The following is a 22,683-nucleotide window of genomic DNA, read 5'->3' as shown; positions in this document are numbered from 1 at the left end:
GAATTTTAATCTACATGTACGATCATCCACTCACCAAGACACACCAATAATTGACCGGTGTGGCTGTCTTGCTTGATGTAGACCATTTCTTATCAATAATTATCAGATGTTATTTGCACAATTTTTTATTCTTAATACGATCTATTGCAGAAACTTGAACAGTTATATCGGATTATCCGGGAAAATGAACACATCTTTTCCTGGAATATTGATTGTGTCTCGTTATCAAGATCAATTTGCACCATTGGTGGGTCTGTAGATAATGCCCGCGAATTAGGCTGAAATTATAGAAGCATGTGGGCTTGGTTTATATATATTTATATGGATCGATAGCTAGTGATGACCAATTTAAGAAAATATTTCAAAATAATTGAATGCACGGAAATAAATGTCGTCATAAAATAAATGAAGTTTTACAGCATCGGGCAGGAAGGACCCTCAATTACGCTGATAAACAAAGCTTAAAACTTTTATGTGTGCCGTGACAATATAATCATAGGTTAATCGCCGTTCTTTCAGATTGTTCCTTTATTTTTTTCCAAAGTTACGTGTGTCCGACAAAGCCACACCTAAAATTTAGCAATAATTCTATATTTTTAGCTGAATTGCAGGTTTATTGCTTTGAGAACCCGGAATCCATCTTTTTAGAACACTACATCTCTGTAATATTTATATTATCTTCAAAATGTACTTTGAATTGTTTTTTCTGTTTAATTTTATTGCAAATGATCTACATAATATGACAAGTAATGAGAAAAAATCATGACGTTATTGAAACCGTAGAAATTCTGTACAATTGACATTTCCCCTTAATGAAATTGATCCTATATAAAGCACTAGGCTATAGATGAGATTATGTGGTTTGAGTGAAAACAAATGAACATTTCTGATCAAAAAATCTGCAAAATCCACACAAAATCCTTAAGTTTTAATTTCTTTTCCACCACTGCCAATAAGTGCAATAATCCAACTTTGTGTAAATCTTGACGAATATACAGTACATGTGTTTTGTCTTGAGTGACTTTTATCTATTCATATTAAATTTCAATACATTTTCCAATTTGTGCACTGATATTAAAAGAACGCAGTATTTTCAAAAGTTAAAGATGTCAGCATTTTTTTTATCAGGTCATGTTATTTGTTTATCACCATTATCTAGACACTTGAAGCTTTATGTATTCGAAAAAAACTCCATCTTAAACCCATAAGAAATCTACCATACGTGCAAATGCTAAATAAAATATAGTTTGTCTCGAATCGTCTGTCGTCTACAGTTTCTATACGTCTTCCGTAGATCGAGAATTCGTTCAGTGTCAACTGGATGTTGTTGGATCTAACTGTCATCATATAGAAACCAGAGCAGACTTCGCGATTGGTTTGAGCATATTTAATTGAATGGAGGGAAAACAGGTCTCAACTTACTAGTTAATTCCTCTCCGCAAGTAACGATAGTAGTCATACCTACTTTTAAAAACTTATAAAGTGTTTATAAAGTGATAAAATTCTAAATCTAACGTAATATTTGAAGTATTAGAAATATTATTAATGCATACAGTAGGATAACTAAGTATAGATAGATAAATACAATCATACAGTGATGCATGCAGTTATACAAATAACTGTTGTCCAATGCAAACATTTGGACACATCTTAAATTTTACACATTTTAAACCTGTTTTATCCATGAATTTGTGAACAATAGCAACAATTTTACAGTTAAGGCAAATTTTCATTACTCCAAAGTAATAAGTGGGTATCTATTAAGTATCATTGGAAAAAACTTTCTGTATACAATTTTTTTTATAATCAAAGTGTTCAAAATTTTAAAGAACTGTGAAATTATGGGAAGTACCTCCACCTTGCTTTAAAAACTTATGATGATTAAGAAAAATACTCTGGTTTTTTTCACCTATTAGTAAAAAAATGTTAAATTTACATTGTCAATGTACTTTATATATGTAAACATTGCATTTTAAATACATGTATCTGTAACAATTATATGCCATAAGATGTATGCCTTGTGCAAATAAAGAATGAATAAATGAATAAAGACATAGTATTATGTTTTGTCAAGTTCAAACAGGCAAATGAAAAGATTATTTCCGCGCGATGTAATTAAAACTGGAAGCTGTCAGTTCTTACTGCCAACATCTAATAACTAGAGCAGAATTCGACAGCGATCGGTTTCAATTTCAATGGTTTTTGCATGGTTTCTTGTCGCCAAATGCGGCACCATTTTTCAAGGCAGGAAGAAATAAAACTGAAATTAATCTCAGATATTAAAGGTGAATATCATCGATGATTTCCGGGTTTTGAATTTTCTTCAATTCCTCAATTTGATCAAGCATGCTGTTAATAGCAACCTCCTGTGAAAAAATGCTGCTCTTTTGGGAAAAAAATCTGAGATTACGTATACAAGCTATTACACACCTTAATTAATGATTGTCAGTTGCTATATATTACATTATAAATAACGTTTTGTTCGTATGTACTAGTTCTAAATAGTCTAACATTAAGACGAAGAAACGGGGTTCTGGCGATTCTGTGAGGGTTAGAGGGAAAAACAGAGGCTTTCTGATTCTAACTATTATACATACGGAAGCACTTCACACAGTTATTCATTCATATAATTTCACCAGGACTAAACAAAGTACAATTGGATCAGACGATAAATCAGTACGTTAGGATAAATTTGAAGCTTAAACAAATATGTATTGATCTATAGTAAATACATTGTATAGAAAGTTGTTGACAGTGTTAATCAATTATTAATCATATTTCGTTCTAAGCTAATTTGAATATTAATTATAAGTAAATAGAGCTGTTTTAAATTCAGATGTTTACCCACAAGTCATTCATAAAAAAACCCAATATGAATAGACCATGATTCCTTTTTTTTATTACTATAGTTATAAGTTAAAAAAATTAATAATTACGTTGCCCACATGTAAACTCATACTCAGTCAATAACCTATCAACACACGTTGTATATTTTTCTGTAAAAGTCAAATTCGAAATGTTTGTAACACTTCCTATCGTCTATCATCGAAATTTACAAAAACAATTTCATCACTATATATGGCAAGAATATAGCTCCGGTCAGAGAATGGGCAACCGTTGAGCTATACAGTGCTAAAAATTGCAATTTAGAAGCTCAAAAACTTGCGCTAGTTTTGAACGGATTAACCTTATTGTCACATCAATTCTGTGGAAATAATAATAACAATTAAATTTTTCAGACAATAAACTACTGACAACTTAATTTTGTCTCAGACTTTCTTTTAACACGCTGTCCAGCGCAAATTTTTGCGCGCTTTAAATTGTTAAGTTTTTCATGCGAGGCACTGAGCTCTAACATGTCAACCCGAATTTTCCCGTAGAGCTACAGATCTTATATTTAAAAAAACACAACAAAGCATTAAAATATGTGTTTTGAAGTGTCCTCATCTCAGCATCAGTTAATCATTTCGAATGTCCTTGACCCCTGTAGTTGGCGGCTGCTTCTCTTGTGGCATGTCCTTTTTGCTTGGTATGATAATTTCCGGCATTTTGACGATGGGCATCGCCAGGCCTCGTTTGTAGTGATCAATGGGGGCTATTTCTCCGGGCATGTCCTCGGAAATGTTGTCCACACAGAAGTTATACTCGTCATCTTTTCCTGGAGCCGTGTGTCCATCTTCTACCATTCCTACCAACCAGTACGCAGTGACGTCACCCTTATTCTACAAATAAAGACAGAGCACTAGTCTAAAACACGTACTGGCTGGTCGTTGCCATTTTTAGACTTTATGAATCTTCTCGAGATAAAGAGCTATGCATTTAAAGATATAGATAATGTTAGAACCTCAAAGCTAAAATATATGGATTTTTCTTTACTAAATTATTGTTTATGGTCAAAACTTTCATATTTTGAAAATTTTTAAGGCAGATCTTATTGGTAAGTTTTTTTCACCATTCATCAGCCTTCTTAACTGTCATTCATATATTTGCACACACAAATATGCAGGAAGAGCTAGACCAAATGAATGCTTTTAAAGTTTCATTTGATGACAGCATTCTAATCTTCCGATCTTCTGGCATAATATTGTGACAGATTAAACATATGCCGGTTATGACTGTCATTAAAGAAAATCAGTATATTGCCTAGAAAAAAAAGTGTCAACTACTTCCTTCGTGAATTGTGTCAAGGTTTTATTGGAATGATGCGGAAATTAACGACCAGGCTAGTCCAGTTATTTAAATTTATAAATTTCTCACCATTGCGCTAATAGTCCCGCGTTTCTTCATGATGAACTTTCCCGTTGACTCCAGTGCTTTGCATGTTGATTGGGTGATGTGAATCTTGTTTGCTGAAACAATGAAAGTGTCGGGGAAATATTATTGGCGAAATCTATTATACTAATTTGACGATGCCATATTTGACAAAAACTTAAGCAATGGCCGTCCTTTTGTGGGATAAATTTTATTTTTGACAAATGTCATCAAGAATTAATATTATCAAATATGTCAAGAATCTCTCAATTTCTTTTTTGGTCTGTTGGTGTTTTATGCAGTAATCGGTATAAATGTTTATCAAAAGTTTAAATATGTTTAGCTGTAGTTCTGTAGCTCCCGGTCTGAAAAATTCGGATGGACGACCTAGGAGTCATCAAGTCCAGCCGATTTTTTTTTCATATCAGGAGCTACAGACCTGCAGCTAAAATATATTAAGTTAATTAGAAATGATGAAGTTAAAAGAATGGTTATAAAAAGCCTGAACAAGTTCACTAAAGAGTAGTTAGGAAAGAACGAAATTGTTCCCAATTCTCACGGTGACAACTGGACTTCATTATGTACGCGATATCCAAGGTTTCTCCAAAGACTCCGTATCTTGGCAAGATGGACCCCACTATACCAGCCATGCAAGGACCTAGAAAAAAAAAACAAACAAAAGGAAAGTTCAGTATGTGTGGCGTTTGTCAACAAAGAAATCATTTATTGCAGTCGACAGACTTCTTCGGACGATGTTTGATGTTAAAAAATCTAAAGCCGATATGGTACTCTAGTAGTAGTATTTAACGGACAGCTTTCTTTGGTCAGTTTTGATATCGGAATTAGATTTTAAAATAATATAATGTAACATATGATCTGCCCCGGAAGCGTATCAATTTCAGAATTATATGACTATGAATAATTTACAGCTTATTGCTGTAGACAACATAGAAGGCAAAGAGTTCTTATTTTACTGATTCTTAATGGTTCTGTCCTCTCGATATTAGTACAAACTTTATATGACAAAATTCTTAACACTATCCTGACTGGGAAGGCATTAAGTCATTGACGCCTTCTATTAAAACAAACCGAAAGCCCCCATCTTTTACCTGTGTTGATTCCAATTCTGAGCTGTATCATCTTGTCATTACAAGTACTAAACCTTGTTTGATTGATAACAGTCAGAAGATTCAGGGCAAACATGGCGATGTCCCGCGCGTGCATGTCATTTTTTCTGTTTGGTAAGCCTGCAATTGAATTTTCAAAGACATGTTTTCAATACGGAATTATCTTGCAATAAAACCAAACAAGGACATTCACCCCGGGCATGAATTATTTGAGCCTATGAAAGACAACTTGTCTTGTTTTAAGTGCAATTTAATGACGAAAGTTTAAACAAATGAGAATCAGGAAATTTCAGAGTACGATATTATATAATTTTTTTAAAAAAATCTCTCTCTCTCTCTCTCTCTCTCTCTCTCTCGATCGATATGTAGATTCATTCTATTTTACCCTATATTGACTTGTACTAATGTTTTCATCATATAAGTGAAAACCGTTAATATCGTTATAGGTTTAAGATGCATTACCTGATGCTACCATGTATGCGTCATTGGTAGCGTTGACTTTGTATATATCGTATGTGTCGATGATACTATCTATGATATAATAAAGCTCATTCAAGAGCTCAACGACATCCCCAGCTTTGAATTCGTCCATAATGTTGTTAAACTTAAATACGTCCGAGAAAAGAATTGTGGCCGATTTGAAGTATTGGGCTTCGATGGTTTTGCTCTGTTTCAGTTGTTCTGCAACTGGCTTAGGTACTAGCTGGTAAAGGAGAGAATCAATACGTCTTTTTTCTCGAGTCAGTTCTCTTGTTTTGTCAACCAGCGTGAGAGCATACTTCTGGATGCTACTGGTAAGGTTTTCCGTCGTCCAGATCACGAACGGACACATGAGAATGACGATCACGAGGAACGCCGCACTGATCGTAAGATTACTGGTCACATTTTCAACCACAGTGTCCAAGATGGCCAAAATCTCAGAACCTAAATCCTGCTGGATGTTCAGAAGGGCGTCCAGATAAATCGTCATGTTATCAAACCAATGCCGGGCCTTGGCCAAATCAGCAAAGGCGCTAGCATTGCTCCCCTCCACGTGGTGTTGTATGTCAAATCGAAACTGGTCAATAATTTCTGTAAGGTTGTTTCCTACTTCCTGGACGGTGCTAGCGTAGATCATGTCCACTCTCTCTGAATAGAGCTTAGCTGTTTTGTAATAAGCTCTAAAATTGTGAACTTTGGTATTATACATTTCAAAAAAGGAATGCGATTCGAACCCTCCATTGGCGTAGAATACCGTTCCCAACGCTCGTTCGACCCCGACGTCTTCTTTGGCACTTGTCAGCTTCTGATAGGCAACTAGAGGTTTCCATACCACAGCGAACTCTGTTTCGTTGATGGAGTCATACATCCATTTTATAACCACCTTAATAATATCCGTATAAAAATTGATCTCATCTTGAATGTTGAACCCATCGGAAGGCGTCAGGGCTTGTCGTCTTCTGGCCAAATATTGAATCATGTTGGTTTTAGTTTCGAAACGTAATCTATCAAGTTTGTCCAAATTCCCGGGCCAGACTTGCAGACGATTGATTGCTCGATCTGTCTCGATGTATTCAGTCAAAAGAAACGTTTTTGTTTCTGGTTTCAATGCACTCAGATATAAAACACTCATGTCCCGTTCTTTTTGTAAATGATGCACAAGTTTACCTAACTCCACGCTAAATTCGAGAGCTTTTCTAGTCTGAAAAACAGAAAAGAAAAACAGTATTACAATATATTAGAATGCACATTATAAAAATCGGCTCGATATACGGCATCGTGAATTGCTTCTTAAAGGATTTTGCACTGTGTTCAAAATACAATGACTACTTCGATGGTTCTAAATGCTACATGTTCTAGGTTTGATTCAAACTAACGTGGGACTTTAGAAAAATTGCATGATAAATTTATTCAAATAATGGCAAAATATTGCAAACAATTGAATATTTTTTTTAAATTGTATATGTATATACAACAATAGATAATATCATCTTTAAGCTATGTTTCTCAATTCTTTGGACAGATTCATTGAAATACATGTATTACCACCTCATTTATGACGTCATATATGTCATCATGACAGGAAAATTAATCTTGTCCTATATTTTTATTTTAAATAGGAAATTTATTAATTTCTTCACTAGATAAACGTTTTATTTTCCAGGACATACATGTATTAAGAATTAAAGATTTTACTTGGGGTTGCAGTGGGGACAGATATTATGAAACACCCTGTATAGGTCAGTACTTGCCATTTCATTTTCACTTCTGATGGTGATGGTGTCAGACAACATATACACACTATAGGACCACACCCCTAAAACGGGGAGCACGGTCAAACACAACATTTTCATCAGCTGGAGCTTCTTCCCAGAGTCAGTAAGCGGCTCATCCCGGCACAATCCTTAAAGACACAAATACAGCCAATAGGTTTTATGGAACTAAAAATTTCTCAGATATTTTTAAAGTTGACTCTTGCACACACATGAGATTTGAAAAAAAGAAGGATATTCTACTTTTAAGAATATATTGTATAGACTAAGCATAGTATTACATATACTCTATCAGAATAGTGGTTTTGTAATTTTGCATTCATATGTCTGTCAACCACCGTAAATTAATTTATTGCTCTTTATAAAGCACCCCCCCCCCCCAAAAAAAACAAACAAAATAATAACAATAACATGTACAAAAAACCCACACAACTTGGTTTTATATTATATAATATGAAGTAATAGGTTTCATGCTATAAATATTAGAAATCAAGTAAATGAAGCCAATTGGTTAAGCAAAGGCTAGTTTCGTCTTGTTACATGTGTATTTGTTTTTTATAAACTCCTCTGGATCCTTTACCTCGACCAATGGCAGACGGTAGAATAACGTCCTGTACGTCAGCGCTGCTACATTCACTTGCCAAGTCCCTCAGCGAGGGCATCCGGCGGAACAATGCCTCCTTCTTCTCCGTCCGCGAATCCTGTTTCTCCAGCTTCACTTCCAAGTTGCTCATTTTTCTGAGTATTAATTCACTGAAATTAATTTAAAGAAACAACAACAAATGAGTACGAAGCTGATGCTGATTACCTTCGCATTTTTTAATTTTCTATGTTAAATCTAGCAATGTAGGTAAAGTATTATATCGCCGTTGCGACCAATTGTGTCTCGTGAAGTTTGCGAAAAAGAGCATTGACGCTAAAATCACCTAAAACAAATTTGAATTGAAATTTTCGCACACGACAGTTTTTGAGGTAGACAGTCAAATTCATTCATATATTTTTTTCTAAAATCTATTGTAGATTATGATCAGAACATGAAGGTATCTCGTATTAAAAAGAATAAATATTCTGAACGATGCACTAACAGTATTTTCATATATGTACATGTATATGCATTTTACCGCTTCAAAGATGATTGAGGTGATACTATTTTAACGATTATTCATTGATTTTTATTAGTTTTCTTGAATCCAATTTATTAAGAAAAAATATTTATATAATACCTCAAAATTCCAAAAATCAACAAGAACAATTATTAATTCATTTTACTTAGCGTGGAGGAATATTCATTTATAAAACTATGGACAGTAATTACCGCTACACAAATGAGCAATTATGAAACTAATGAAATAGCACATTTTTAATTTTATTTACGGAAGACTTTGAAGTTTCTTACCTACTTTGATGCAAATCCAGATTCGATTGGGTTTCATAACGTATTTGGTACATGCTACTGCATCGATCTGATAGCACCCTCAGTCCTAAACCGTCCAAATTATTTCTAATAGACGTCAAGTCGTTAAGTGCGCAAATTTGGTGAAGAGTTGTTAATACTGCCATGGTAACGGATACAAATGCTTTTACAGTGTATTTGGTTCGAAAATATGTTTTTGTATTATTTTGCTAAGTGTTACCTACATTGTATTTGTATACTGATTCCAGGTTTTTTGTGTGTGTTTTTTGGTGTGTAAATGTAATCATACGGGTATGAAGGTAGCGAGTATTGCAGGAAAAAAAAATTTTTGGTTATGGTCGCTACTTCATAACCCTTTGAACCACAAAGTAAAGCATACTATTGTTTGTTAAAGTTTGTAAAATCTCTTTTCTGAATGGGATGAAGAGGGTAGGTGTCCAATTAACTCCCACCCCACCCCATCCATTACTTTCCTTTTTTGTATATTAAAGGGGCCTGGACACGATTTTAATTAGATCAAAAATTTATTTTTGAATTTTTATGTAGTAAATGGTTAACTTGCGCATTTTGAACAATTGACCAAAACTTGAATGTTAGAAGTGAAGTTATAAGTGAGATACAGAGGTAAGAATTCATTGTTATGTAAACAAAGCTCGAGTCTTGTATTTGTTTACAAATAATGTATACGTAAAGTATGGAGTTACCATTTCTTTGACAATATGACTCGTGCAAAACAATGTAAACTGATTCAATGTGTTCATAGATAATATTATCAACAGAAGAAAGCAACATTTATTTGAATTCTATACCAATAAACCACATATGTAAACATTAACAAGGCTCGAGCTTTGTTTACAAAACAAAGAATGTCAAACTCTATATCTTGCTTATAACTCAATATTTGACTTTCAAATTTTGACAAAGCATATGAAATACTTATAATAACTTTTCAGAACATTAAAAATGAAAAAATAAAATATCAATATTAAAATATCAAAATCAATCTTTGGGATGAATTATCGAAATAAATTTGTTTTTTAAACCGACTCTCTTCTGATTTTTCTAAAATTTCCAGGGTAAGTTGATCATTTTCATGTTCAAAAATTTCTATTTACTACATTACATCTACATGCATTATCAAAACGTTACATGTAAACATGGCTACTTCAGCTAAAGGGGGAAAGAGCAAAATAATGACAAATTTTAATGCCTGCGCCTCCCCTTCCTTATACTATAACAAAAAATATTCTATTCTGAATTTTTAACTTTAATTTCTTAAATTACCATTCTCTTATTCGCTGTATAAATATCTTCTACATGCATTCAAAAAAAAGTTTACAAGTTGATCATTATCAGTCAGTTAACGTTTATCGTTATATAAAATCAGATGCTAACTTTATGAGTGATAATTCTTGGCCGTTGTTTATTTATCTCGGGATCGGCATTCTAAAAATACAAAAGAAAATGTCAGCTTTCACTTTTACAGACAAATTTTCGTTCCCACCCGACATTGATGCCTTGTAAGTGTGTTAATGATTTTTTTAATCATATATATTCATTTGCTAATATAAATTTGTAATTTTTCCCAAAAAAATTACTTACATTACTGTGTACACAAAGTCGTTCGGTCTCGTTCTTGTACATGTTGTGGAAGATTGTAACAGAATTTTTTTTTTTTCATTTTATTTTCATAATAAATTCGAAGTCACTGAGTGTTTTTTTACAAGTAGGTTCAAAGACGTACACTTATATGATCCTGATTTCTATTTAGACAGTGTTAGTCCACAGCAATTGTTATGCCCTAAGGGAAATTATAAGCAAATCTATAGTGTCTGGATGTTTCAAATGCTGTCAGTGAGTGCAAATATGAATGGAACATATTCTATGTGAAAGAAAAACTATCTTATACTTGTTTCATATCATATCGCGGGTTCTATGGTATTGCAGTATTTCTGTTTACGTATAGTATCACGTGCTAAAATTGACATTTGACGTCGGGATATTTTTAGACATAGTAAACAGAGGCACACTGAATATCACTGAGGTATTTAATAGAGGAAACTCCCAATAACATTACTTTCTGGAAATATTTCTGCATTGATAGATTTTTCGTCAAAATGATTTAACTACCGCGATATCAATATATGACATACACGTGCTCATACAATATACAGTAATATACATAAAACACATTTAAAAAGTTTTATTTGTTTGGGCTAAGATTGACTCTTATCATATACAATGTATGTAGTCCTCTTTTAATATTGATGGAAATTATTCCTATTTGGAAATCTAAAAATCAAATGAAATCTAATTCTAAGGTACATGTATTGATCTAGGATGCATGTATGGCATTTGATTTTTGTCTTTTAGGAGTGTTCCTAATCCAGATAATAAAGTCTGCGTCATATCTTTGATTGGAAAGAGTGCATACCATACAAATGCCTCCAAGGCATCACCTCTTAATCACATTCTAGACAGGGATGTTTTCAAGGTATATATTAAAATGCATAAATATGCAATATTTCATAATAAAACAGTGCACATCACTGCTTTGTTCTTAAACTAAATGGTTCATTTGACAACAATATTTACTAGAACTGTGATTATAGATCTCTAAAGTTCATTTAGTCAATAATGCATGTTCAATTAATCTTTATTTATACAGATCAAAATATGTAGTGAATAATTAACACAGTTTGTTATTGACAAATTTTCAGTGCATACCTGAGTCTGTGGAGGATTCCATTAATAAGGTAAAAATTGATTTCATGCAATACAAATTAGTTAATTGACTTAAATTATCCTACAATTGCAGATATGTGGTAGTCATTAATTTCCATGTTTTGTTATTAATTAGAAGCCAAAAGTGTGTAAGCCAATTAGTGGTTGATTCAGAAAAATATTCAGGGAATTAGGAAATTCAAAAATATTATATGTGTTTGACCATATAACAATTAAAATTGGGTTCAATTTTATTTTTTAGGGAGATGTTGAGTGTTTCTATGATGCCGAGAGTCAAGTCATATATTTACACCTACGGTCATTAAGTGATGTTCATAGGGTTGCTGCCCTTTGTCAGAGACTTGTTTCAGAAAAGTCTTCAAAAGTAGGTGTCGCTGATTGATATTGATACTATGTAAAGTTTTATGTGGTACATGTATGCATCTTTACACTATTACTTCTTTTTAAGATTTTCTATTTGACAATGCAACTAATGATCTGATTTTTTTTGCAGGATTTTTTCTTCATTTGGCAGAAGGAGGAATACAGAGTAGCTAAAACACTTCTATGGATGTTTGGAGTTTCTCATCTGTTACTGGTAATACGATAGAATATACAGTACATGTATGAATATGAATGAATAGCTCCCTAAGTAAGATATTGAATTATCACACAATTTTACAATTTTAATCTAATATATAACAGTTTATATCAGGAATTTTTTCCATCATATTTTTCCAGAAATCTGAATCCGAAAGGATTATCAAGACTTACCTAAATCAAATTTTCTCCATTTCTAGGTTTCACCTTTTGTGTAACATTTTGATCATATGGCTGATTAATTGCTGTTGATGTTAATGTTTTCAGTTGTCTCACCCTGGAAGTTCTTTTGATATCAGTTTTGTTCGGCTCTTCAGAACTTTGGACAACATCAGGTAATTTAAATATAAATATATGTACCAGATACATATCTAGGTTTTCAATGAATAAAATAAAAACTAAGTGATTTTATCAATCATTGTAATTAAAGCTCCATCTTGATAACTGTATACAGGAAAAAATTTATATGTATTTAAAAATCCAGACATTATAGATTTTTATGAGTCTTCCATTAAATCTGTTGTCTGCCTACTTTGTGCTTGACCAATTTCATTTCATTTTTATGGTATAATTATTTCAAATATGTTTTGTGTACTTTGTATGTCCCATACCATTGTTTACAACAAATAAACCAAAATAAGCTGAACTGACTGTAATTGTTGACAGTGATTCGAACATAAGTGTTTCTTTTGCAATAATGTTGTCATATTTTTCATCAAATTAGCTAACATTTGATTTAACTACTGGAAACAATTTGGACACAAATTATATATCTAGCCATAAATTCATAATAAAGCTGTCCATTTTTTAATTGTAAAACATCTATAATTTTGTCTTTTGATTCATGTTTGGAAGAATACATGTGGTACATTCGTTGAAAGTTATTGAATTGAATATTTTCTGTTTAAGATTGAAGGTACAGCACAGTATATGGCAGATTATGAAATTTATTACATGTAAAGTTTTCTATGTTTCAGATTGAAGCTACAACACAGTGTGTCAGATCAGCTCCATGGACTACCCATCTCCAAGGATTGGTCGTACAATGGCCGGCCCTGCTCCCCCCGAGTTCTCTTTGTGTTTGAGTCCAATCCTCTTGACATCAGTGTTGAAGATTCAGAATTGGGATTAAAGTCAAGATCACCAGTATGCTTTATTTAATTATGAGCTTTAATAGTGATTTCAAAGTTTAAGACAGTTGTTATCTTGTATATTAAATATCAGTATCTAGCAGCTGTTGCAATTATATTCACACATGCATTCAAAATATCTCTTTTATATTATTGATTTTGTACTCCAGAAAGGGTCTCCAATCAAGAGATTACAACATGCTATGGAGGACCAGATATACAGAATACTCAGAAAATCCAGGGTCATAACCAACATCAGGTTCAGGCTCTAACCTTGATTTTATATATATGTGTATGTCATGTAGATTTCTGTTTAAAGTGGAAAGTGTTTTTACTAACAGTATTTGCACTATCATTTGATAAACAGGGAAATATTGATTACATAAAGGTATATGCTTTAGATTACGCTTTTATCATTGTTTTTGGTTAGGTGGGTGGCAAAAGAAATTAATGAAATTGGGGATTCAGCGAAACTTCTCTAAATCAGTAGTCTGCCATTTAAGACAAAATGACCAGTCTACAGGGGTTGCTGGTTAACTGAGGTTTAATGGCAGTTAGGCATGTAATACTATTTGCATAGTTCTAATTGTAAAAAATATTTTGCAGCAACAATTCCTTATTTGCTGTGCCAGCCAATCAGGAGTTTGTTTACATCCACACTGAAAGGTCAGAGGTGGTTGACCCTGTTGCTTATTATCTGGAACAGCTGAGACAGAACAGCACAATTGTGAAAGATTCTGGTAAGATTTACATAACGTTTAATGTTTAACTGAGATAAAAAAGAAAACATAAAAATTATGACGAGAAATTAGCAAAATTAGTGTGAGAGAATATGTAATATACATGAATATGGATTCAACCTTGAAAGTCATTCATTTCTTAATTGCATGAATACATTTAAAAAATTTTGGTTTAGGGAGAATTAAAAAAATTAAAGAACTGAAGTAATGATAATAGCTGTATGGTATGATTGTAGTTAACGTCAGAGAGACAGGTAAATCTTGTATTGTTGCACAGAACTTTGTTGGACCACATATTTGTCTTTTCATTCATTGGGATGATAAAAAAATTGTATTAGGTATTGTTTTCATTTGCATTGATTGTATAAAATTACCCCACTGATGGTACAGTTACAGTTTACGAGAGAGAGAGAGAGAGAGAGAGAGAGAGAGAGTATTTTTTGTTTGACTCGGTGACGAGATTTTTTTCATGGATAAATGTAGCCTTTCATTTTCTGTTAATTTTGCCTAATTTTGAGGCAGCGGCAATAATAAGCACCCATGTTCCTAAACTGATTGTTGTGTGCATGAAACAAATTATCATTTTGCTGTTGTTCAATTTGATTATTAAGGTTATATCTGATTTTTATCATGTAATGAGAATAGAAATGTTACCTTTGTTAAATTGCTATAGATTCAGTTCAATTACCTTGTTCATTGCTCACTAAATCAATGAAGGGAAAGAATCAGAACTGAATATACATATACAAAAATAGCATGTAGTTATGTTCTTTGAATTTATTTTTTAGTTATAACATTTACAAGTAGAAATTTAGCAAATACTTCATGCAAAAGTGTAACAGCAGTTCCTTTGACCAATTGGATTATTTTGTATGTAGTTATTTTCCAGGGGATATATTATCTGCAAACTCATTGAATTAAGTGGATTATCAATTCAATTCTAAACATTTTGAATTTCCTAGTTTACTTTTTCGTAGTTATGAATTGTTTTGACAAAAGTAGAGGGCAATAGGCAACCCTCTATTCTGTGAATTTTGTGCTCACATAAGCTTGTTTTTACAAATGTAGTAGAGTAGATTGCTTTCATTTGAAATTGACAAATGGAAAAGTTACTGTGGTTTCACCAACATTTGTTGAATGCTTATTTTCATGGGTATCATAATTGAGCTGATCTAGGAAATTAAATGTTTATTAAAGTTCTGTTTCTACTTACATAATTTATTGTATTGATAATTTCATTTGCTTCAACATGCGTAACCTGAAACCTGATTTTCACTTAGTCCACAAAAATTATTTGATGCCAACAAATATTAATGAAACTGCAATAAGCCCTTTTTTTCCCTTTCAACCGCTCTCTCACTCTTAGCATGATGTACACCAGTATAATTTTTAAAAAGTAGAGTATGCTTCAATGAGGTAGTAGAAAAAAAAGGTTAGTAATTAGGTAAGGATATCTTAAAAGTAGAAATTTTTTTTGAATCAAATTGAGTAAGGGTTCTCCACTAATGCTGGGATATACCAGTACCTACTTAGCAAAAGTTGATTTCATTAACGTTTTTTGAGTATGTTATTGAATTATACATCATGTTAATCCAAATGACATGCAACTCTTTTCTCAATAATTCAGATTCCCCGAGAAGTCGGAGCTATCAAAGTAACAGAAAGGTGAACCAGGGCAACGGACCGTCTGAATCTAGGTCATCATCCACCACTGCGCGCTCAAAGGGAGGCAACAGCTTTAAGGAGTTTCTATGGCAACACATTGAGATGGCCCTAGGAAGAGGCTTTGATGACAATGTTGGCAGAAATCCAGTTCCTTCATTATTTGAGGTTTGTCCATGGTCCAAAGAAGACTTGGAATATAAATATCCATCTGTATGTTTTTTAAGAAGTAAATATGAGTGTAAGTCAACTTGTAAAGCTGATTTCTTTCATTATTTGGTAATCAGAATGTATCAGCACAGACCTGGTTTGTGGTGGCCAGCAAGCTCTATCAGTTCTATTTTGGGGATGTAATTGACGGGAAAGCCCAGGCTCACCTAAATACCCTGAAGTCCCTTCTGGAAACAGACATCAGATTTTCTGAGAAGTAAGATTGTAGTCATGAGGATAACCAACATTATGGTTTTATTTCCTGCTTATTGATTTGAATTTGTTGACATTGTCTGGCAATGTCTGACTGCATTGATTTGTTTTTCACCAGTCGCTGTAACAAAGTTCTCCCCCTTGCGGAAGCTGCATACCAAGAAAATCTGCCCACTCATTATGTCACAAATTTTCACTTGTCAAAGGTAAGTTTTATTCTTGTAATATTCTTTTAAACAGTAAATTGAGTTCAAGATTAATAAGATTCTTGATGTATTTATAACATATTACTGTTTTTTCCAGTAGATTTTTATATTATTAAATATAAAGGTAGATTTGAAAAGTCTTACATTTTCTTCCATGCATGTACAAACAAATTTTTTAATGCATTTAAGGAATTTTCATTTAATTATAAAAAATTATCATTCTCAGCTAGCCCAGGCTCAGAGGGTGTTTCACCAGTTTGCCCGGGGACCAGCTTGTGAGAAGTACCTGAAACAGCTGGAACAGTCCTGTGAGAAGTTCTGGAGAAATGGCCGACAACTGTGTGAGGAAGTCAGCATCTTGTCAAATCACTGTGTTAACCCTGTAAGTCAGAACTACAGTTATTCAAAGGTTGAAATAAGTTTTCTCTTTTATTCTGAAAAAAATGATATGAATTTAGATGAATAGTCTGCAGATGCCATTGAAAATATCTTAAGTTTGGCTTTAAAAAATTGTTGATCTTTTTTACGCTTTCAAGACAAATGATATTAGAAGATTTTTCTGGTTAGAATATTTCAAATTTTTACTTGCAGATTTTTTGTGTGTGTTCATCATTATATTTATATGAATTTTACTCCTATACACATAGCTTCACAGATTGCCAGATGACCCAGAAACGGATGCAAACTGCCATCTACCCATCATGCCTCACTCGAGTCAATTAAAGACTAAAGCTTCCTGTAACTGTGGCAGAAAGCAGGCAGACAAAGAGGACCCATTTGATCATAAGGTAGGACTATAGAGTATTATTGTAATGATATTATATTTTTACTGTAAACACATTACATTTACTGTAAACATGTTACATATACTGTAAACATTACATGTACTGTAAACATGTTACATATACATTAATATACATTAAATTTACTGTAAACATATTACATAGACTGTAGACAAATTACATTTACTGTAAATGTTACATATACTGTAAATACATTACATTTACTGTAAACATGTTACATATACTGTAAACACATTACATGTTGCTGGGTATTCTGTGAATTGTTTTGTTTCTGAGTAAAACTTTTTGAAAAAGTCTCGAAAAAACATGTACTTAAGTTTTAAAATTTGCTGAACCCATGAACCAACATAATATTATTTTTTCAGTATGCTAACTTTGATTTCTACAACTCTTTGGAGCCGACTTGTTGTGGGGAGCTGGAACACTTGGATCTCCTGGTGTTTAAACCCAGCACTTCTGATGTGAAGGCTAGTCAAATAGGGAGGGTACCCAGCATGGAAGAAAGGGGAGAGAACACCACCCAGAAGGACACACTGAAACATGATATTGTCACGGGGATGGGAAGCCTCAGTCTTGCACTGAGTTTAGGTAAAGTATTGTTTGTTTAGAGTATGTTTAGATTTATGTACATACAAAATTTGAAAAAAAGGAACATATTTCCCTAAAATTCCTGTATATTTTGAAATTTGTCAAGTTACCAGCACATGTAGCATATGTAATTACTTCTTTATTCTGACTTTTGTTCAAATTAAGAAACTGGTTTGATATGAGACACACAGTATTGAAGATTTTCTTGTTATAACTTGTACACATCTATCTCCCATGTTTATCTTGTACAGGTCAGTCAGGAGGAAGTGAGTATCTACCGCACCATGACCACCACAGTGTGATAAGCACCACAGAACACTACACAAGCCACCAAAGTGACCACGGACCAGAGACGGATGAACACGAAGAAGGTTCAGACGGACCAATAGAGGCTGGGCACAGTGTAGATGTAGTGGAAGAGGAGGATGAGGATCAACTGGAAGAGGAGGAGCACAGTCCTGACAAGGAAGAAGGAAGTGGGCACAAACAGGAAGAAACTGAAGCTTTAAAACAGGAAGAAGAGCCACACAAGCAGGAAGTAGGGTCACCTAAACAGGAAGTGGACATGATGCCCAGCTCACCTAAACAGGATCTGAGTTCTCAGAGGATAGAGCCAGAAATCATGATTAATTCACAAAAGGCTGATGTGGAGATTCCACACAAAGATGAAGTTCCTCTTGAAAAATCAGTTCTTAAAAAGGGTACTAAATGAAAGAAAAACTTTATGCATATTCATGTTTTGTTAACTGTATTATGCAAATGTTGGGTCAAAATGAAATAAAGATGCATTTTTGGACTGTTTGCTATTGTATGAAAGTTTAAATTGATTTACATTTTTGTACTGAGACAGTTGAAAATTTAAAAAGAGACATCTCTGTAGGGTATATTAATAGCCTAGCATTTTCTCCACTTTTTGTCAGTGGTGGAGCTTGATGAAGCAGGCACTATGAGGCAACACTCCACCACAGAGTACCTGTATGGAATGATCCACTCCGAGTCCCCTCCACATCTGCTACCCAGGTTCCCCTCCTGGAACATCTGTTGTTTGGGAAAGTCAACCATGTACAACCACTCTGCAGGTGATAAAAATTATTATTACGGTACTATTGAGTGGGTCTGAATAGAAAGGAGAGATTCCCTCATAATTCAGTTTATATTGTATTATGTCTTCTATAAATACACAATATAATTACAAATTAAATTACGAACAAGCATTTTTAAGTTATTGAATATTGTTGTACAAAGGAAGTAGAGAATCATTGTGATAAATCTTTGTGTTCACTAATAAGCAGATTGAATATGTTGTAATCTTTAGGACTGGATTTACCAGGATTCCTGCATGGCAGTAACTTCCTTCTGCCCTGGGATATCACAGTGAAGGCTGAGAAAGACAAGTGGCCGTCCATAGGGGAAACAACCTCCCGCAAAGGGAAGCAGAAAAAAAGTAGTAAAGGTAGCAAAGATTTTTAGCAGGTCTACCCAATAATGACAAACTCTCAGTCCTGTACCGTAATATCCAGTAACAATATGGGTCATTTCTATTATTTTTCCATGTAGTACATGAAAATGTATGCTGGAATCCATTTTATTTAATATGTGACAAGAATTAATTCATAATCCAATTGCACATCATACTCATACAGAAAGCAGCATATGAATATGTATACATCTATAATTCGTTTTTTACCATCTTTTAAAATAAAATTCATAATTATTGATTTTGATTAGTGAATGGAATTGGTTTTTACCTTCCTACCAGATGCAACACTTTACCATTGAAATAAGATCACTATACTTTATATAAATTTGCTTTGCAGAAGTGGGAGAGGTGAACTTGAGAATTTACCTGGGTGATGAGTACGAGTGTCCCAGGGGTCACAGGTTTTTCTGTAGCGGTCCAGAGAAAGTCATCAAGGTCTCTAGTTCCAGCACAGTCAAGGTCAGTAAATGTTCGCCTTTCTCTGCTCTAGTTGATGTTTTTACTGATATGATGCAAAAAATCAGCTTGTTTGAAATGATGTCTTGATATTTATTTGATTATTTTCAGGATAATGCTACAAAGCTAGTCAGTCTAGATATGCCATTGTATTGCCCCTGTCCTCAGTGCCGGTGAGTTTTTACTGGTTAGAAATTGGTTGGTTTATATTTTTTCATTCATGGGTACATGAATATTATTTAGAAAAGTTATGTATAAATTATAATTCTTTAGGGAAAATACTAAGACATGTAAAACTTGCGTTTTTGTAGAGATGGGAATGAAATGTGATATTCTGCATCATCGAAATGTTTTAAAGTTTCCTTCAAAATATCAAACCCTATTTCCCCTATGATGTCACATGATTAAATTCCCCTCTGATCTACTAGTATTTCATGTTGATGAACTGAAAATATGAAACAGAGCTCTTCATTATGTATTTGCAGAAGCACTAAGGGTTATGTGGCCCAGCTGATGAGGCTGTATGTGTGTACCCCCGAGGGACCAGTGACGGTGACCTTGGATCCTCACATCCAGCCCTCAGCCCCACCCTGCCCTGTTTTCTCCCTGGGCACAGAAAACCCTGTAGAGCTGCCGGCAGGGTCAGTGTGGGTTGTACGAATGCCGTATCCTTTTATGTATATCAGTACAAGTATTAGTAACTTTCCACTTACAGTAATACGTGTATGTAACTCTGTCAAAAATATTTGCCTTCGGCCAATGGTAAAATCAAGATGATTTTTTTTCTTCAAAAATAGGCAACGTGACTTGACCATACTAGAGTGTAAGGCTATATTAAGCATAGTTTATACTGGTATTACATTCTGTACACAGATAATATTTATGTATGGATTTATAACTTCTAAGTCTAACTTATCTTGGTTCACTTACTAAAATTCCAGTCCACAATGTATTAGAACACAATCTAGAACTTTAATAAAGCCTTTCCTTATGTGCTTGGGGAGTTGCAGGGGAAACGGACCACTTATAAATGCCTTTTATGATTTTTAATCTAGTAAAATTTGGCTTTCATGTAGCTCTAGTAATGGAAAATAGCAATACGATCATCTGAGATCTATCCTGACACCCTCTTGAGGTTCCAAAAAGTATATAATTAGCTTTTATTTGGTGCAGAATGTCTAAAAATGTGAAATAAAAGCGAAAATATCTATCGGAACAGCCGGCTACCACTAAAGTGAAGGCTTTTGTATCTTACTTTGGCATATGATTTTGACCCAAATTTTATTATAAAATGTAATATTTTATCACAAAATGCACCTTTGAACCTCAAAAACATGAACTTTAGGTCTTTTGATAATCTAAGATTTTATCGTCGCTATGAAGGAATGGATTCAGTTGGATGTGCCTTAACGAGTTGCTCAGACATATCTACATGGGTGACCACGGACCCTACACCATGCCCACAGACTCTCAACACTTACAGTTCTGTAGAATGCTAAAGGGAGTGTTTAGTTACAGGGATCTCAACAAGAACCCATGACTCACCCAGCGCAATGCTTATGTTATCAGCAAATATTTGTATTGTGTGTTTGTTTTATGATCCAATAAAAGTCGACTCTAATAGTATTAGTTTGTGCTGAATTTTTTTAGCAGGAAATATGGTTAGATGAGTCAAACCAAACTGAGTTAGGCTTGAAAACGAATTTCAGTTTACGCGACGTAATTTCGGAACTATGTTGGTTTCGTGGTTTCGTCAGACTAACTCTCACAAACTTCCATGTAACATACTTTTTTCATTGATTTTAAATGGAATGAAGAAAAGGAGGAAAAAACAAAAACAAATCAAGAATCACCAGGTATCTTACATGTCAATTGATATCATAAGTTGCATTTTTCCACAGAATATAATTATGCATGTTGGCATCAGTATGTGCATTTCTACATAGTTAAGTTGCCTGTTGACATAATTCAATTATTTTTCGACAAAAATAGTTTCAGATTTGAAGATGCATGATGAGCAATGATCAGTCATCTCAAAAATCTCAACTACATTCTCCTTCGTTTGTCCATTCTCCACTTGAACAAGAGTTTTTTTCCTAAATACAAAAAAAGTATATGATCTTCAAATTCTACATAAATTGTCTCTGAACTTGCATGAGGCAGTTTAATCAAATCAATATGACTAGTCAATAATGAGATTTCTCAATCCATTGGTCTATGATACTGAAGAAATAAATGTTTTACAAAAAGATTTCGAAGAAAATCCCGCACGAAATTACATTTGTACTTCGGATAGCACGTGCGAAAAACAAATTGTGTGACGGGAATATGTATATCATATGTGATTGTTACTTTTTTTTTGGTTAGATTTGAAGCACAGGCACCTGACGTTATATATTAAATAAATACTCTGTACGTAATGATGGGTATCTATATAACTAACTTTTATTATGAGAAAAATATTAACGTCAGGTGTCTGCGATTTGAAGGAATTTTTAATGAGCCAAGGTGTTATTATTATTATTTTTTTTTTTACATAAATTACGTTTGATATTTTAAAATCGGCATTTAACGATTGAAATTTGAAACAAACTTTGTTAATACATGTATGTCATCTGCAATAAATAAATATGTTCATTAACTTCCGTTTTCATATTAATATGGAAAGTAATCGGGTACAAACATTATATTCCATTGTACTTAATTTTTCTGAAAAAAATCGCTTCATTTTAATCTTATTCATCAAATCAAAAGGTTTAAAACAGGAATTAAATGCAAAAATATAATACAAAGTTTTTGCAACAAAATAAAATTCTTCAAAATACAC

The 22,683-nt window shown here is 33.4% G+C and overlaps 2 protein-coding genes across 3 annotated transcripts; one reads left to right on the top strand and one right to left on the bottom strand.

The window, feature by feature from the left end:
* Nucleotides 1-2,879: 2,879 nt before the first annotated feature.
* Nucleotides 2,880-9,103, bottom strand: LOC128190914 (uncharacterized). Its single transcript, XM_052863160.1, has 8 exons — nucleotides 9,027-9,103; nucleotides 8,211-8,383; nucleotides 7,610-7,761; nucleotides 5,841-7,059; nucleotides 5,361-5,498; nucleotides 4,811-4,909; nucleotides 4,258-4,349; nucleotides 2,880-3,722 (listed from the first exon to the last, which is right to left on the bottom strand). Exons 1-8 carry the CDS (start codon nucleotides 9,077-9,079, stop codon nucleotides 3,459-3,461), a joined length of 2,190 nt encoding a protein of 729 aa, XP_052719120.1. The 5' UTR covers nucleotides 9,080-9,103; the 3' UTR covers nucleotides 2,880-3,458.
* A 1,373-nt stretch (nucleotides 9,104-10,476) lies between these two features.
* LOC128189680 (nonsense-mediated mRNA decay factor SMG8-like) lies at nucleotides 10,477-21,479 on the top strand. Of its 2 annotated transcripts, XM_052861379.1 has the most exons (23): nucleotides 10,477-10,564; nucleotides 11,418-11,538; nucleotides 11,765-11,800; nucleotides 12,031-12,153; nucleotides 12,283-12,366; nucleotides 12,636-12,703; nucleotides 13,346-13,514; nucleotides 13,669-13,757; nucleotides 14,105-14,238; nucleotides 14,475-14,492; nucleotides 15,866-16,068; nucleotides 16,188-16,327; nucleotides 16,442-16,529; nucleotides 16,756-16,911; nucleotides 17,177-17,317; nucleotides 17,698-17,920; nucleotides 18,172-18,621; nucleotides 18,841-18,999; nucleotides 19,236-19,373; nucleotides 19,738-19,859; nucleotides 19,968-20,029; nucleotides 20,342-20,521; nucleotides 21,279-21,479. In XM_052861379.1, exons 1-23 carry the CDS (start codon nucleotides 10,509-10,511, stop codon nucleotides 21,394-21,396), a joined length of 3,078 nt encoding a protein of 1,025 aa, XP_052717339.1. In that variant the 5' UTR covers nucleotides 10,477-10,508; the 3' UTR covers nucleotides 21,397-21,479. The 2 variants fall into 2 exon arrangements, with proteins under 2 accessions (XP_052717339.1, XP_052717340.1); XM_052861380.1 differs by lacking the exon at nucleotides 14,475-14,492 and having other exon boundaries at nucleotides 10,509-10,564.
* Nucleotides 21,480-22,683: the final 1,204 nt, after the last annotated feature.

The sequence above is a fragment of the Crassostrea angulata genome, chromosome 6, assembly GCF_025612915.1.
Source record: "Crassostrea angulata isolate pt1a10 chromosome 6, ASM2561291v2, whole genome shotgun sequence".
Classification (NCBI taxonomy): Eukaryota; Metazoa; Mollusca; class Bivalvia; order Ostreida; family Ostreidae; genus Magallana; species Magallana angulata.
Note: the sequence above shows the minus strand (reverse complement) of the source record. Positions and strands in the feature narration are given on the sequence as shown.

Coding starts and splice junctions, on each gene's coding strand:
- LOC128190914 (XM_052863160.1), bottom strand. CDS start 9,079: ATGTACCAAATACGTTATGAAACCCAATCGAATCTGGATTTGCATCAA. Junction 8,384..9,026: donor CTGGATTTGCATCAAAGTAG/GTAAGAAACTTC, acceptor AATTAATTTCAG/TGAATTAATACTCAGAAAAA. Junction 4,350..4,810: donor AATGAAGTCCAGTTGTCACC/GTGAGAATTGGG, acceptor TCATTGTTTCAG/CAAACAAGATTCACATCACC.
- LOC128189680 (XM_052861379.1), top strand. CDS start 10,509: ATGTCAGCTTTCACTTTTACAGACAAATTTTCGTTCCCACCCGACATT. Junction 13,758..14,104: donor AGGGTCATAACCAACATCAG/GTTCAGGCTCTA, acceptor AATATTTTGCAG/CAACAATTCCTTATTTGCTG. Junction 16,328..16,441: donor GACATCAGATTTTCTGAGAA/GTAAGATTGTAG, acceptor GTTTTTCACCAG/TCGCTGTAACAAAGTTCTCC.